General features: G+C 40.2%; 1 protein-coding gene across 1 annotated transcript in view; it reads left to right on the top strand.

Moving 5' to 3' along the window:
- Window positions 1-3,953: 3,953 nt before the first annotated feature.
- nomo (nodal modulator) overlaps window positions 3,954-16,540 on the top strand; it is a 150,125-nt gene continuing 137,538 nt past the window's right edge. The window contains exons 1-5 of the mRNA XM_060919051.1: window positions 3,954-4,136; window positions 4,652-4,741; window positions 7,098-7,143; window positions 7,634-7,734; window positions 7,821-7,927. Of these exons, the coding sequence (XP_060775034.1) occupies window positions 3,990-4,136; window positions 4,652-4,741; window positions 7,098-7,143; window positions 7,634-7,734; window positions 7,821-7,927 (491 nt within the window). The 5' untranslated portion in view covers window positions 3,954-3,989. The remainder of the gene's footprint in view (window positions 4,137-4,651; window positions 4,742-7,097; window positions 7,144-7,633; window positions 7,735-7,820; window positions 7,928-16,540) is intronic.

Here is a 16,540-nt window from a genome sequence, read left to right as displayed (position 1 = left end):
TTTGGAAATTTTCGTCCATGGGGGGCGCTGTTTTTGGCCGACGCAATTGCTCCAAAACGGGCTTTTGGTAAATAATTCCATAATGCTTTTCCTTCACACCACTACCTTGTGAAAGTACGTTGCTGTTGTAGACACTTATTTTTCCAACTCATAATCGCTCATGTACAGCATAGCGCCACCTACTGACATGGGAAAAACCAAAAAATTTATTCTTCAAAAATCTATATCTCATCTTCTATTTACTCAATTGTCATCAAACTTCATACGCAAACTCTTCATAGCTCACCTGACATATACGCCAAATTTTGTGCACTTTCGCCCCTGGGGGTGCTGGTTATGGCAAAAATGATATTGCAGCTTCTGATTTGTCAAACTTGGCAAGCAAACTCTTTACAAGACCCTTATTGGGGCGCTTGCCATGGTCGACAACGCACGAAATTTGGCTCCTTTTTCTTAGACTGCCACCGCTACTGAGAACTAGAAGCCCAGATCCAGGCCGGCCTCAGGGCCTCTATAGCGCCCCCCGAGCACCGTTCAGTGCGAGACCCCATTGTTGCCATGTGTCCATTTCTGTGGTTTGTCGCCATTGTGGGAGTAATGTCTCTTGCCGAAGAAGCTGTGGAAGGTATTTCGCGGGGACGCATGCCCCCGCCCCCCTTGGCCGCTGGCGCGAGGGCCCGTCGAGGCCGCTTGCGGCTTTAATTCTTTTTATATCTGTAAATACGGGCGGCACGGTGGTGTAGTGGTTAGCGCTGTTGCCTCACAGCAAGAAGGTCCGGGTTTGAGCCCCGTGGCCGGCGAGGACCTATCTGTGCAGAGTTTGCATGTTCTCCCTGTGTCCGCATGGGTTTCCTCCAGGTGCTCCGGTTTCCCCCACAGTCCAAAGACATGCAGGTTAGGTTAACTGGTGACTCTAAATTGATCGTAGGTGTGAATGTGAGTGTGAATGGTTGTCTGTGTCTATGTGTCAGCCCTGTGATGACCTGGTGACTTGTCCAGGGTGTACCCTGCCTTTCGCCCATAGTCAGCTGGGATAGGCTCCAGCTTGCCTGCGACCCTGTAGAACAGGATAAAGCGGCTAGAGATAATGAGATGAGATATGTAAATACTTAATTTATTTTATCTCGAAGTTTTCCTCTATTTCTTTTCTCTGTTTATCTGTAATGATGCTGCTGAAGTCTTAATTTCCCTGAGGGAACCCTCCCAAAGGGATCAGTAAAGTTTTATCTAATCTAATCTCTAATTCTGGGGGATAATCCACATGCTAATTTGATCCAATTTGTATATTAATTTGTAATTTATTTTAATTTGTAAATTATCAGATGTGCTGATAATGTACAATCCAATTCCTAAAAAAAGTTTTACCCTTTAAAAGTGTATCATAAATGGTCTATTCTGTTGTATGCACCGTTAGTATTTGCTGCTAACTTCCGGGAACTATTGAGAGGCTCCACCATAGACATAAACATAGACGCCGCATTGAGCTGGTGGCCCCGTTGCTGGGATATGTCAGAGTGTCCACCATATTTGATGTGGCAAATCTTCCCCATAAACCAATGCAAGTAAATGGACTGAACTTCATAAAGCCCCTTTCTACAATAATATTTAACTCGATGCCTTTTATTCACCCATTAAGACACACACGTATATATTTGGGAAACAAACAGGCATCAAAACACATAACTTTTAATGTGATGGTTATAAATAAATAGTGTGCGAAATACCCTGTACACTGCAAACTAGCGACAGATACGCGATAGATAGCTCAGGTAAGCTAATCAGTCAGCATACTGTAGCAAGCTACCAAAACCTGAGGCCAAAATAACCAACCTACAAGACTGAATATGATAAATGATGGAAATAGTGGAAAAACTGGAAATAGTGAATGAAAATAAAAATTTACTGTTTTATTTATTGAGGTCACCACACAGACCTACTCTCGTTGAATAAAGTGAGCTGAATGACCGCCACACTGAGTTCGGCCAGGTTCTAACGTCATGCCAAAACAAAATACATCACTGATTCCTTCACATTCAGAAAGGTTAAAAACATTCATCATACGTTCAAAAACATTCATCATAGTGTGGCACTGTATTATCTAATTCTCACTGCTTATAACTATACACCTACCTGGTGGAGATGAGCTGGGAAACTGAAGACTGAAGGAACAGCTCCCTCTCTGATCCTGACTGTCTGACCTGTTCTGTCAAAATCCTCGGTTCTGAAGTGTTCACTGCAGAGCATGGATGACGGAGTAGCAGAAAACCCTTCCCGTCGCACAGCTGTCTCCCACTGCTTTTTCATGTCTTTATTTTTGGGAAACCTACATAGTATGTGAAAAGTTAGCTAAGCAACTAACAACAATCAGCGTAGTTACGAAGGAAATACTTCGTTGTTTGAAGACAGGTTTCACCAAGCGGCTATTATGCGTGAGACTTCATATTAGCCACAAAGTCAGAAAAATCTGTTCATAAAATTACTTTATAATGACCAAATACAATGAAAAGTATTTTTCCAGTCTCACCTGTGAAAGGTAATCCCATGTGATCTCGTTTGGACGGTAAACCTGTTGGTACAGTTAAACGCAGCACATGAATGAGGCATCTTTATTCTCGGCTACTGTCTAGATGCTATATCAGAGACAGTTGAAGAATCTCCACTTTGCCACATCCAATATGGCGGCGAGGATGACGTATGATTCTACGCAGAAGGCGGTGTCTATTTTTATATGTCTATGGTCTCTTCTTCTTCTTCTTTCAGGTTTAATGGCGGTTGGCATCCACTATGGTGCATTACCGCCACCAACTGTATTTTTGCGGAACTGCGACACTATCTAGTTGGAGTTTCAATGGAGGAGTGACCAAAAAAAACCCCAATAAATACACTAAATCCTGCCTAAAAGGCCTATATTTTTAAGGAATTCAAAAACATGCTTCCAAGCAGATGGTACTGAGAAGGCAAGTAACCTATCAAGAGTGAGCCTAGTCTCCCCTAGCTCTCTAACTCGTTCTAACAGAATTGCTCTCTGGACACTATAAGCTTGGCATTCTAATAACACGTGATTTACAGTCTCTCTTTCCTGACAGTAGATGCAGTGACCAGTGGCATGTTTGCCAATTGTGTGGAGGTTGCCATTTAATCTACTATGACCTATTCTAAGCCTTGTGATTACTTGTTCTTCTCTACGGCTACCGCTGCCCAGTCTTCTTGAAGGGACCTGTTTTTGAATTGCTCGTAGAAAGCTGCCCCTACTTTCCCCATCCCACTGCCCCTGCCATGCACCCAACATTTTCCTGAATATAATAACCTTGACCTCCGCTTTGCTTAGTGGGATGTTAGACTGGATTTCAGATTTCAAAGCCTCTTTGGCAAGCTGATCCACAGCCTCATTTCCTGCAATGCCTGAATGGGATGGAACCCATAGGAAATTTACTAAAATGTCTTGCTGGTGTAGTCTAAAAAGATATTGAAGTACCTCACAAAGTAAATCAGGCCTACACTTAGACTTGCCGTGAAGGATACTATTCAATGCTGACAGGGAGTCAGAACATATGACATTGAATCTAGATTTAGTGTCATCAATCCACATTAAAGCAAGATAGATGGCAAATAACTCCACTAAATAAACTGCAAGGTGGTCAGACGTCCTTTTTGCTATTTTTGTCTTATACTGTGGGATAAAAACCGCAGCTGCAGTTTTCCCAGTTTCAGGGTCTTTAGAGCCGTCTGTAAAAATTTGAACCCCTTCAGGATAGTTATTGCGAATGTGAAAGTTGGGTCTATGGGCTCCACAGTCTGTCACTCTCCTCCTCCCACTTCCCCTCCCCAGCTCTGGATTTCCTGTTCTGTGCTAGCCAATGAAACTAATGAGAGCGTGCGAGCTGTCCGGATGGCGAATTTTATTGGTGTAAAAATCAGGTCTGTGTCTGATGATTGGTTCGGTCTACGAGCGCCATGTGCGCCGCTTGTCTACACTACGCAGGAACCGAATGATGGCAGGGCTCGGAATGTTGAGGAGCTTAGTATTTTTAATTTTCTCTCTGTATGCAGTGTTTGTGAATAGCGCCGATGATCTTTTAGTTGGTTGCGGTGGGTTTGTGAAATCAGATGTGGAAATCGATTATTCCCTTGTCGAGGTGACACTGATATTTTGTTTTGCTACATATCCAGAGTTGATTAGCTGGTCTGTTAGCTTGCTCTACAGCTAAACTCATTTCCGGGCACAGGTGTTTCGTTTTTCTACCCCATCTGTTGGGGCTTTTATGTGCAACCAGGCCATACGAATCTTTAATTTGTGAGACTTGTTTTAAATGTATTATTGCAAGCAGCTTATTTTTAGCAGTACGTCAAGAAGTATCATAGTTTCCCAGTTAGCTAGGATTAATAGTGTTTTTTTAGTATGTTAGTTTGTTCTTATGGTCTAGTTTTTACAAACACTAAACAGTATAGCCATATTATAAAAAAGTTTTTTTTTAGTAATGACATTTTAATGGTGAAAATAAATCAGTTGTTACAACCAGTAACCAATGACATGCAAAAAACTGTATCATAATGTTAAGATGGAAACAAATTACTCCCACGTGCAGTTAGAAAGGCATTGTTTGTTTTATAGAGTCATGAAGTTCTGATATTTGTGCTTTTTATTCTCCAGATAAGGCTGTACACTAAGCAAGGCTCCCTGAAATATCAAACAGACTGTGCTCCCATTAATGGCTATTTCATGATCCCTCTCTATGACAAGGTACAGCTGTACTATTTCTTTCTGATGTAGATTGTAAAGGACATGTATTTAGGCAGAGTAAAGTGTATTTTGAGCAGTATATAAAATGACTGCTAATATGTTTTTACCAGGCTGGAGGATTCCAAGGGCTCCTTTGTGTCCTTGATCTTTGAGCCTTTGTTTGTTTGCCTTTAAAATGCAATTTATTTTAAGACTAAATAATGAAATATAACACTCCCAAATTTAAATGCAAAGTAGCATTTAAAGCCCAACAAATACAAAAAAGAAATTTCGTTTGCTAATCATGGCAAGTGCCTTGATGTGCCCCCTGCATGTTTTAATTAAAAAATAAAACTTGAACAATTTATTCACTTCAAAGTTGCTAAAAATGGGTTTTAAATGGGTGTGGCTTGTGATATAGCATGCACACTAGTAGACAGTTTACCTTAGTAACACAGAGCTATCGACGTCGAAGTTTTCTGTAATTTTTTCCCCCCTAGTTTTGCTGTACAATCATGGAAAATGTTCCTGAACAACAAAAAAAGAGTCAACTGTATGTTTGAACCAGAATATGAACCCAGGAAGGAAGAAACAAACAGTGAAGGTGATTCCAGCGATACTGGAAGCAATGAAATGCAGCCATTTTGCCAATTGCTTCTTCATAGTAAATATCCTATGGCAAAAAACGATTTCGCTTTGTGGCATTTGAGCTTATTTTTACAACAGTTTAGAAGCATATCCACTAGATCCAAGTCTAGGTAAGTCATGTGATGTGTAAGTGATGTCACAATCTTGGATTCTCAAATAATTTGTACTCCAAGTGCAATATTTGTACTTTGAAGAGAGTAAGATGGCAGCACCCAGGGAAGTTTTATTGTCAGAGAAAAACAAGCTGTACAAATCTGGACAAACAAATAATTGAACATGACTTTGTATGGATATTATTTGTCAGTATAAAGGAATTTATTTTTGGGGTTTTGCTTTGCTTTAAAGGGGCATTCCAGCATTCACAGCATGGTCTCTCTTAATCTCAACATTATTCACTATTTTTCCATCAAATCAAATCAAGTTTATTTGTATAGCGCTTTTAACAGTAAACATTGTCGCAAAGCAGCTTTACAGAATTTGAACGACTTAAAACATGAGCTAATTGTTGTGCTTTTGCCTCACAATTCACAGCCAATAAATACACCGCATTCGGTCAGTTTATGCACTCAATGGCCAAAAGTGTGTAGACACCTGACCATCACACCAATGTGTGGTTCTTCCACAAATTTGGTAGTGCACACTTGTATAGGCTGTCTTTGTGTGCTGTAGCATTACAATTTCCTTTCACTGGAAATAAGGGGCTGAGCCCAAAAGTTCCAGTATGACAGTGCTTTTTGTGCACAAAGCAAAAGCATCATGGGGCATTTGTAATGAACGAAGACTTGGCTTGCCAAAGGTTGGAGAACTTAAGTGGCCTGCACAGAGCCACAGTGATGACTAGTGGTAATTTAATTTTTATTTATTTATTTTGGAGGGGGGATGCAATTCAGTTTCAAATGTTTATACAGTATTGCTCAAAAGTTTAAATAATTGTGAGTTGTTTCAATTCCCAGTCAGATTCAAGTACATTCCATTTATTTTACATGTCCAGTTTCATTGTTTTGCTTTCAAGCTGGAAAGCTGAAAAATCATACCATTTGTGAAATGTTTTCCATGCTGGTTATAAGTTATGGTAGTTGATAATATAGCAAGTGTTCATTCTGCTGTTTTTTTTAAGTTGTATAATATAAATACCACTGCAATGTTACCTCCACTACTATTACGACTCGATCTCTACTGTAGTGTCTGTGTACTGAAATCCCATAATGCCTTGCATTGCTCACTTTGGCTGATGTCACAATCCTATTCTTGAAAGAACACCTTGGTAGAATGGAAAATTCTCAGCATGAAAATACACCTGAAAAATTTGCAAGAATTGCGTGACAGAATCATGTCAACATAGACCAGAATCTCAAAAAAAAATTTGAATGAAGAATTGAGGCTGTTTTGAATTGAGGCTGTTATACTAATGTATAGTGTTCCTAATAAAGGTGTGTTTGCGTGCGTGTGTGTCCTGTTCTATGTTCAGACCATATAGATTGTTAGTGTTCATTGATTTAGAGTATATTAAATGCGTAACAACTTGTTTCGAATTGGATTGCTGTCCTTCAGGGTCTGATGAAATACTTGTGCCCCAGGCAGAATTTGCATTTTACACGCATGCTTTATATCCACCTTTGCCACAACTGGGATGGAGGAACCTATGGACAAAATATTTGCAGATGATTGTCTATTGCAGCACAATAAATAAAACAAATACTGTTTTAATAATGGTTATTTCCACTTACAGGGGGAGTTTGTCCTCAAAATAGAACCACCACTGGGATGGAGCTTTGGTAAGGGATGATTTATTTATTTATTCCTCCATTTAACAGCTCTGAACTCTCACTATAGATATAGCTGACTGTAACGTGCTGTTCTGTTTAAAGTTAAAGTTATTCTTTACTCCCCATTCCCTACATTAGAGAATCATGAGCACGATATAGCATGCTGCTGTGTTGCTCATCATTCTGTGATGGTATAGTCCCAATTCATGAAATAAACACCATCACATACATCTTGTCTATTATTGATAAGTCTGAAACTTATTAAATAAGTGTTCATGTGTTCCCTTTAAGCAAAACTAACTAGTACATGAGTATGTTGGAGCTGCTAGGGTGAAATGTTTAGACACAAGACGTTCATAAATTTTTTCTTATGCTTTCAGATATGATTACAGCATGACAGGTTTTAAAACAGTGTCCAATAAAGTAAATAGTGGGATCCCCCCCATAAGATGTTTTAACTATTGACACTTGGCATCCTTTGCTCTGCCCTTGATTCCAGAGCCAACCGCTGTGGATATCCATGTGGATGGCCTCAATGACGTATGCACCAAAGAGCAGGACATTAATTTCTTCTTCACTGGATTTTCTGTCTTAGGAACAGTAAGAAAATATTCTTGCCTGCAGGTCTTTTTTTTTTTTTCTCAGAAGTCTTTGTTTTATTCAGTTTGAGTTCTGCCTTTGCCCAGGTTCTGAGTAAAGGTCATCTGCAAGGCCCAGCAGGAGTGGTGGTCAGCCTGAAAAATGCTGGAGAGGATCAAATACTTCAGGTGGTGTTCACCCAGACTGGAGGACAGTGAGTTGATGAGTTAAATTATTATTATCTCATCTCATTATCTGTAGCCGCTTTATCCTGTTCTACAGGGTCGCAGGCAAGCTGGAGCCTATCCCATCTGACTATGGGCGAAAGGCAGGGTATACCCTGGACAAGTCGCCAGGTCATCACAGGGCTGACACATAGACACAGACAACCATTTACACTCACATTCACACCTACGGTCAATTTAGAGTCACCAGTTAACCTAACCTGCATGTCTTTGGACTGTGGGGGAAACCGGAGCACCCGGAGGAAACCTACGGGGAGAACATGCAAACTCCGCACAGAAAGGCCCTCGCCGGCTACGGGGCTTGAACCCGGCCCTTCTTGCTGTGAGGTGACCGCGCTAACCACTACACCATATAACCACTACATATTATTATTATTATTATGTAATTCCATTCATATGACATCACTTGTTTAGAAAATACAACAGAACTCCTACTACCAAGGCTCTCATGCATGCCTGGTAAGTCTAGGAAAAAATATAGAATTTAATGGCACTTGTATCCAGAGCTGGGACGTTATTTGGAAATATGTACCTGTACTAAATAATATAATCCATATTATTGAGATTAGATTTGATTCAGCTTTGTCATCGAGCAAGTCCTTAAAGTCGAACCAAACCCAAAAATGCATGCCGTTTGCCGATCATGGCAAGTGCATGTTGAAATTAAAACTTTAACAATTTATCCATTTTAAAAAAGTTATGATATTGCTAAAAATGGGCTTATCTGGATGCAACCATTTGCACTAAAACTGGATATCCGCCTGTGATGTTACTGGCATACTAGTAGGCCGTTTAGCTTGATTACACAGAGCTATCAAATAAAGGCTTCTAATTATTAAAAAAAATGTCAGGTGCCACTTCGCGCGTTCTCTCTCTCTCTCTCTCTGTGTGTGCATGTTTTCACTGCTTCAGATGGGTTGAAAGCAGAGAATTTCACTATGCTGTAACATGTATGTGACAGGCTTCTAACTCTAAAATCTAATCAGGAATTTTCTGTAGTAATGTTATTTTTACTGCAGTGTTCGAAATACCCGTCCGCAGTCTGCATTTTGCAGAATGATTTTCAAGATTGCAGAAGAAAAATTAAATAACCTGCAATTTTGCAGAATGAAAAAATCAGGCTCGGGATACAATGGCTCTCAATTTAGCAAATTAGCGGCGCTGTAAATAAACTGAAACCTGCGCCGCGCGAACCTGACGGCGTTTTCCAGGTCAAAGTTGAGCAATATTTACGTAATACCGATGACAACCAAATAAGGGCAGTTGCCATTTTCCGATGCAAGATTTCGTCACTTAATACCCTCTGGGAGGACCCGACAACTACCTTGGCAGTGTTCGGCAGTTTCCGCCATGCATCTCCCAGAATTCAATGCGGCACAAGAGGATTGTTTCTTCGGGACAAGAGTCTGACAAAAACAAGGACGATTTTGTCGTATCTCTGCAAAATCGGCAGCCAGCGTGACTCCAACAGCGACAAATCGCGTGTCCGTGAGGGTGACAAAGACTACGTTCAGACTGCACCCTGAAACGACCCATATCCAATTTTTTTTTGCCCATATGCGACCTGTATCCGATTTGTTATTGACAATCTGAACGACACGGATCCGATTTTTTTCACATGCGACCCAGGCCGCTTGGATATGTGGTCCTAATTCCGATGCATATCCGATATTTTCACATGCGACTGCAGTCTGACCGGACAGGTCGCATTCATGCAACCTACACGTCATCAACAAGAGACAAACGTCACTATTCTGCGTTGGCTAATCCTGCCTCTTTGGTGGAAAACAACATTTGTACAGTTTTCAGAATTTAAATAGACTTTTATAGAATTGATCAAGCTAATTAGGGCTTAATTTGAGGGGGAGCAAGCCGGAGCGCGCTCCGGAACCTCGGACGTTGGCTCCGGCAGCTATTTACACTGGATCCGGTGATCCGCCACCTCTCGACTATGTAACGAAATAGAACACCCCCCCCCCCAAATAATTAAATAAATAAATGCAAGTTTATTTAGTGTTAATGTCTGATTTTGATATCTGTCTTGTTGGTGATTTCTCTCATGAAACGACATCCACAAAATATCTGTTTGTATATTACGGAAAAGGAGGGTGCACACTTCCGTGGCCGCGGGAGGAAGACGCGCTGTTTGGGGGAAAAAGAAGTGGAAGCGCTCTGCCAGCTGTTTTGCATCAATGACCCACGACATGTCATCAGGGCATTCAGGGAATTCAGGGAAAGTAATGGAGAATTCATCCCAGATGAACTGAAGGGTCTCTTGGCCGCGATCAACACTGTCCCTATCTCAAGTGCAGAGTGTGAGCGGGGTTTTTCGCAGATGAACTTAATTTGCAGTGTTATTACAATACATGCCCAGAAGCGCCCCCCCCCCCCCCCCTTTTTTTTTTCGCACCAGAGCCACTCATCCTCTGCGCTCCGGGACCTCCCACTTTACAAATTAAGCACTGAAGCTAATGGTGGATTTGGTAGGGACCTGGATGTTAAATCATCCTGTATTACAAGATTATAAGATTGTTCTGGAAATTTCCAGTAATTTGACACCTTCGGTCTCATTAGTCTGCTGCCCACATTAATCAGATTATTGTGAGAGTTCCGCCGCGCCAGGTCTCACCTCATCTCCATGCTTTACTTGCAAACTTGAAGAGTGCGCTTTTTTTGTTTACGTATTATGTAGATGTGCTTATATTACGTGTCAATTTGCGCATGCGGGACACTTTTGGGTCGTTTTCCGTTCATATTGGAGATCGCATACAAGTCTCATATAATTGGTAATGTGAACGGCCTAACAAAAAAATCGGATATGGGTCGTTTCAGGGTGCAGTCTGAACGTAGTGAAAAATGAAGACAGTCACTGCTGACTAGTTCTTATCTTGCGTATATATGTAAATTGTGTAGGTTTGTATATATTGTATTGTTGAATCATGCAAAATTATACTGATATTATATCCCTTTTGAAGACAGCAACAGTATTTTACATGCTTTGTGTACATGTTCTATTTTTTTTTTTTACTAGGGCTGTCTTGCCTGTGGTGCAGACTAGCACAAAGTAAAACAGTTGCCCTGTAAGACAAAGCTCATAGGTTCAGTTCTGTAGCTCTCAGTAGTTCTGTAGCTCTGTTCTGCCATGATTAGTTTGTACCCAGTTCTCTGTTAGTTTAGAGCAGTGAAGCCCCTGCAGTAGTTCTTAGTTCAGTTCATGACCTTGCACTTTAGAAGCCAGGCAAACACAATGAAGCCAAACGTCTTTCCATTTGCCAGTTGGGTTTTATTCCATATAGGCATCAATTCTTTGCATCATTGCAAGATGTACAGTGGGGCAAAAAAGTATTTAGTCAGCCACCAATTGTGCAAGTTAAAAAGATGAGAGGCGTGTAATTTATCATAGGTAGACTTCAACTATGAGAGACAGAATGGGGGGAAAGAATCCAGGAAATCACATTGTAGGATTTTTAATGAATTAATTGGTAAATTCCTTGGTAAAATAAGTATTTGGTCACCTACAAACAAGCAAGATTTCTGGCTCTCACAGACCTGTAATTTCTTTAAGAGGCTCCTCTGTCCTCCACTTGTTACCTGTATTAATGGCACCTGTTTGAACTAGTTATCAGTATAAAAAAGACACCTGTCCACAACCTCAGTCACACTCCACTATGGCCAAGACCAAAGAGCTGTCAAAGGACACCAGAAACAAAATTGTAGACCTGCACCAGGCTGGGAAGACTGAATCTGCAATAGGTAAGAAGCTTGGTGTGAAGAAATCAACTGTGGGAGCAATTATTAGAAAATGGAAGACATACAAGACCACTGATAATCTCCCTCGATCTGGGGCTCCACGCAAGATCTCACCCCGTGGGGTCAAAATGATCACAAGAACGGTGAGCAAAAATCCCAGAACCACACAGGGGGACCTAGTGAATGACCTGCAGAGAGCTGGGACCAAAGTAAGAAAGGCTACCATCAGTAACACACTACGCCGCCAGGGACTCAAATCCTGCAGTGCCAGACGTGTCCTCCTGCTTAAGCCAGTACATATCCAGGCCCGTCTGAAGTTTGCTAGAGAGCATTTGGATGATCCAGAAGAGGATTGGGAGAATGTCATATGGTCAGATGAAACCAAAATAGAACTTTCTGGTAAAAACTCAACTTGTCGTGTTTGGAGGAGAAAGAATGCTGAGTTGCATCCAAAGAACACCATACCTACTGTGAAGCATGGGAGTGGAAACATCATGCTTTGGGGCTGTTTTTCTGCAAAGGGACCAGGACGACTGATCTGTGTAAAGGAAAGAATGAATGGGGCCATGTATCGTGAGATTGAGTGAAAACCTCCTTCCATCAGCAAGGACATTGAAGATGAAACGTGGCTGGGTCTTTCAGCATGACAATGATCCCAAACACACCGCCCGGGCAGCGAAGAAGTATTTCGAGGTCCTGGAGTGGCCTAGCTAATCTCCAGATCTCAACCCCATAGAAAATCTTTGGAGGGAGTTGAAAGTCCGTGTTGCCCAGCGACAGCCCCAAAACATCACTACTCTAGAGGAGATCTGCATGGAGGAATGGGCCAAAATACCAGCAACAGTGTGTGAAAACCTTGTGAAGACTTACAGAAAATGTTTGACCTCTGTCATTGCCAACAAAGTGTATATAACAAAGTATTGAGATGAACTTTTGTTATTGACCAAATACTTATTTTCCACCATAATTTGCAAATAAATTCTTTAAAAATCAGGCAAATGTGATTTTTCTGGATTTTTTTCTCATTTTGTCTCTCATAGTTGAGGTATACCTATGAAAATTACAGGCCTCTCATCTTTTTAAGTGGGAGAACTTGCACAATTGGTGACTGACTAAATACTTTTGCCCCACTGTAACAGAGTGTAGAATTGAAACCTTGCTTTCAATTTAAAACTACAGGTTGCAGATGCAAACACTGAATTAAGTACATTTTGGGTAACAATCTATTGTTCAAGCTAGAAACTTAATCTTGACAAAATGTAACATGACGTGTAACATGACGTGTAACATGAAAATGAATGTTTTGTTTCTTGAACATTTGTGTTTATTTTTTGTGGTAATACCTTTTATTAGTATGTTGTGTGAAAGGATAATGTATAGGTGTGATTAACTAGTACATTTATGAATTAGTTGGTATACTTCAAATTGTAGTAGCCTGTAGTGTCAGGGCGAGGGGGATGAAGGACCTGTGGAGGTATCATGGAATGATAACTTTGCTGCAGAGAAGGATCTGTGAAGACTGAAATTAAAAATAGTGAGAGAATGAAGAATTACAGTAATGCTATGAGTTGTAAAGCTAGATACAGTATATGATGTAAATATAGGCATTATTAGGTTGAGAAGGGTGGAGTGCTTGTGTATTTGCAGAAAATATTTCCAAATTGCAGAATAAAATTGACATTCTGCAATATTACAGAACACTGGAAAAAAGTATTTTGAACACTGTACTGGCAACACAATCTGCAGATCAACAGACTTCACTTTATGAAGTTTAAATCTCACTCGACTAGATAATGCCTACGCAGTCCTGACAGATACTAATAAACAATCCTGTCACCATAGCAACATGACTCTCTTGCCATCTAAAAATATTGCTTTTCTTCGTGAATAAAAACAAAAGTCATACAAGGAAAGTTGATTTATTATTATTAATTTTTTTTTTTTTGAGGAAAAACAAAAAATCCTGAGGGTGGCCGAGTGGTGAAAGCCTGGATGAGTATGCTTACTGTTTACGTACGTGTTCACTGCTTCAATGATCAGGCTTATTTTTACACCCAAATGGTTGACACTTGGGCATCTTTAGGGTCATTTACAAAAACTGAGAAGTGAGATCCATGAGATATACAAGCCTCAGTAAGTCAAATGACATTTTGTACTCTGAGCGCGATATTTGAACCTCAGAACTCTCTCTGAGGATGGCAGATGATGATGGTAGTGCCTGGGGACATTGTTTTTCTTTTAAAATATAGTCTGTATCAGGTACAAATATGAACAAGTTAACACTCAAACATATCTTGTATGGATGTTATCTGACAGTATAAAGGAGTTTATTTTTGGGTCTTTAAGCAACAAAATGCTGTTCGCATCGAACCAGAAGTGCAAATTAGCATAAAAGTGCAATGCATGTAAAAGATAAAAGGCCAAATATAATATATGCAAATATAGCTGTAAGCAGCAATGAGAGGGCCAAGCACACCAGCAGGGCATCGTTGCCATGGAAACTTCGTCATTTTGTCAAGGGCATGGCTGTATGCATTCACAATAAGTTTCATGTCAATTGACCAAAGGTTGGCTGAGATACGAGCTCACTTTCTGTTTGACCAATTTGTTAGGCAAACGGTTTTTAAAATAAAAAGAAAAAAAAAATGTATAACTTTTGTGAGGCTTCATCTGAAGATCATCTGTGCCAAATTGGGTGAAGCAGAGGGAACTGCTGCAAGACTACAAGGGAGGCCCGGCTTCATGTAAAATGGAAAAAGTTTGTTAAATATGTCCTTAACTCTTTTATTCCAAATTGATATTTTGTGCTAGAAAGCGCTCAGCTTTACAGCTAGTTCGTTCAGCAGTTATTTCTCACTGATAACGTGAATTTTTTTTTTAAAATTTTTTATTTTCCCCCCTCCACGAAGAAGCCTGTGGAAGCACAACCCATTGATGCTCAGCATCTCTGTAGTTTAAGGCTGCTGTGGGATATGCTTTGATCTTAGTGCAGCAAAGCTAGATGTTTATTAGACAATATGCTTTAGAAACATAATTTCCGGACACCCAGCTTCACTGGGGGTCTGTGGACAATCGCTGAGAGTAAGGCAGTACTGGAGGCTGGGCTTCTGTGTGATGATTGGAGGAACTCTCAAATCTCTTTTGAATGTCATGTGACTGACGGAGTTTTAAAATTATACATCACATTGAAGGGATTCAAGCTCAGTCCATGCGGTGTGTTGGCAAGTGAAGTCATGAGACTAGCTGCTGCTCATCTCATTCTTTTCCTACCAGTATACGGTTCCTGTTTGTGTACTGTAAATAAAATTGTAAATATAGAGTTTGTTACTTCCTTCCGTTTCGGTTCAGTAAAGGCTGTTTATTTTAAGCCAGGCAATAGAGGATTTCTAGTTATACAGATTCTAGCCAGCTAGCTAGCTGTGTGAAATGGCAAACATTGCGAATGTTGTCAACCTGATTTTGAAGATACTTCATGCTCTTCCTTACAAGGAGAGGCTAAAAATTAAAACAATGCAAATTAGTTCCCAAGATTGATTTAATTCAAAAGTTAGGGAGAGACAATTGCTCATTTCAGCTGTCGTGGTATGACAAAGTAAACTGGTTAATTGGGAGTGCTTTGACCAAGATAGCATACTGTTGGCCTTGTCTCTTAATGAGACCATCCCAGGCATGTATTTGGTCAAAAACTGGATTTTGGAAATTTGGTCAACTTTGACAGGGCATACAAAAAGTGTGAGAAAAGCATGGAACGCTTAAGTTTACTTGGCAGAGTCAGAGTAGAACATGGCAGAATTCACATATAAATGACAAATAACTGATGAATGACAAATAAATAATTGAAAATTTATTATGTAGGCCTAAAACTGAGCTTCCCCTATTTCAAAGGTCACCAGCTGCCACTGGGATGAAGATTGGACAAAAATTGTGGTTGCTGAAAAACTTGACAACCGTTCAATAAAATTCAGCATGGTGGCCAGATCAGTTATGTTGACTTGAAAAGTTGGCATGTCTCAGCCTTGGGAATTCCCACAGTAGACATGAATTAATTTTTTAATGCACACACACTTTAATTTTTGCAGCACCCCCAGTGGTCAAATGATACATTTTTTTGTACTTATTCCAAATGGGGTTCCAAGTCCATGTGCCAGATTTGCCGTATCCAAAATTGCTCCCTACTCACTATATAGGGCCCTATATAGTGAGAATTGCATTTTGTAGTGCTGTCCGAAACCATAATGAGTACACCCTATATAGTGCACTCAAAGTATCCCACAATGCATCACGAAAAGTAGTGTACAACTGATGGCCACTATCCAAGCAATATATCCCATCATGCATTGCAGTTGTGCTGAAAGAAATCAAATTAAAAGTCTCAAATTTAATTTAATAAAAGGCAGCGGCAAAGAAGAAAGTATTCAGCCTTGATTTTTAAAAAAACTGAAAGATGCAGGTACTTTGTATTGATTTAATGTGGGAAATACGCTTGGTATGATGTGTATCACAAAAATACATGCATGTATTTATTATTTTTGAAAAAAAACTCACCAGCCGGCTGATATGGCATATTTTAATTGTGCAACAGTACTGACGTAAATACCAGTGCAACGGACTAGTGTCCAAAAGCATTTTTTCATTTTACCAATGAACTCACTATATAGTCCTCTCTATATAATAATTCCCTCTATAGGGAATAGTGAATGAGTGAGTGATTTCAGACACAGGGTTGGTGTCCATATATCACAGCATTGCTGAGATGACCTCACTTCCTCTTTGGTGGTTTTTAAGCCAATTTTGATTAGCTGTGACAGGCAAACACTTTTCAAATTGAAAAG

The sequence above is a fragment of the Neoarius graeffei genome, chromosome 4, assembly GCF_027579695.1.
Source record: "Neoarius graeffei isolate fNeoGra1 chromosome 4, fNeoGra1.pri, whole genome shotgun sequence".
Lineage (NCBI taxonomy): Eukaryota > Metazoa > Chordata > Actinopteri > Siluriformes > Ariidae > Neoarius > Neoarius graeffei.
The sequence above is the reverse complement of the archived record's forward strand: the minus strand, read 5'-3'. Positions and strand labels throughout refer to the sequence as shown.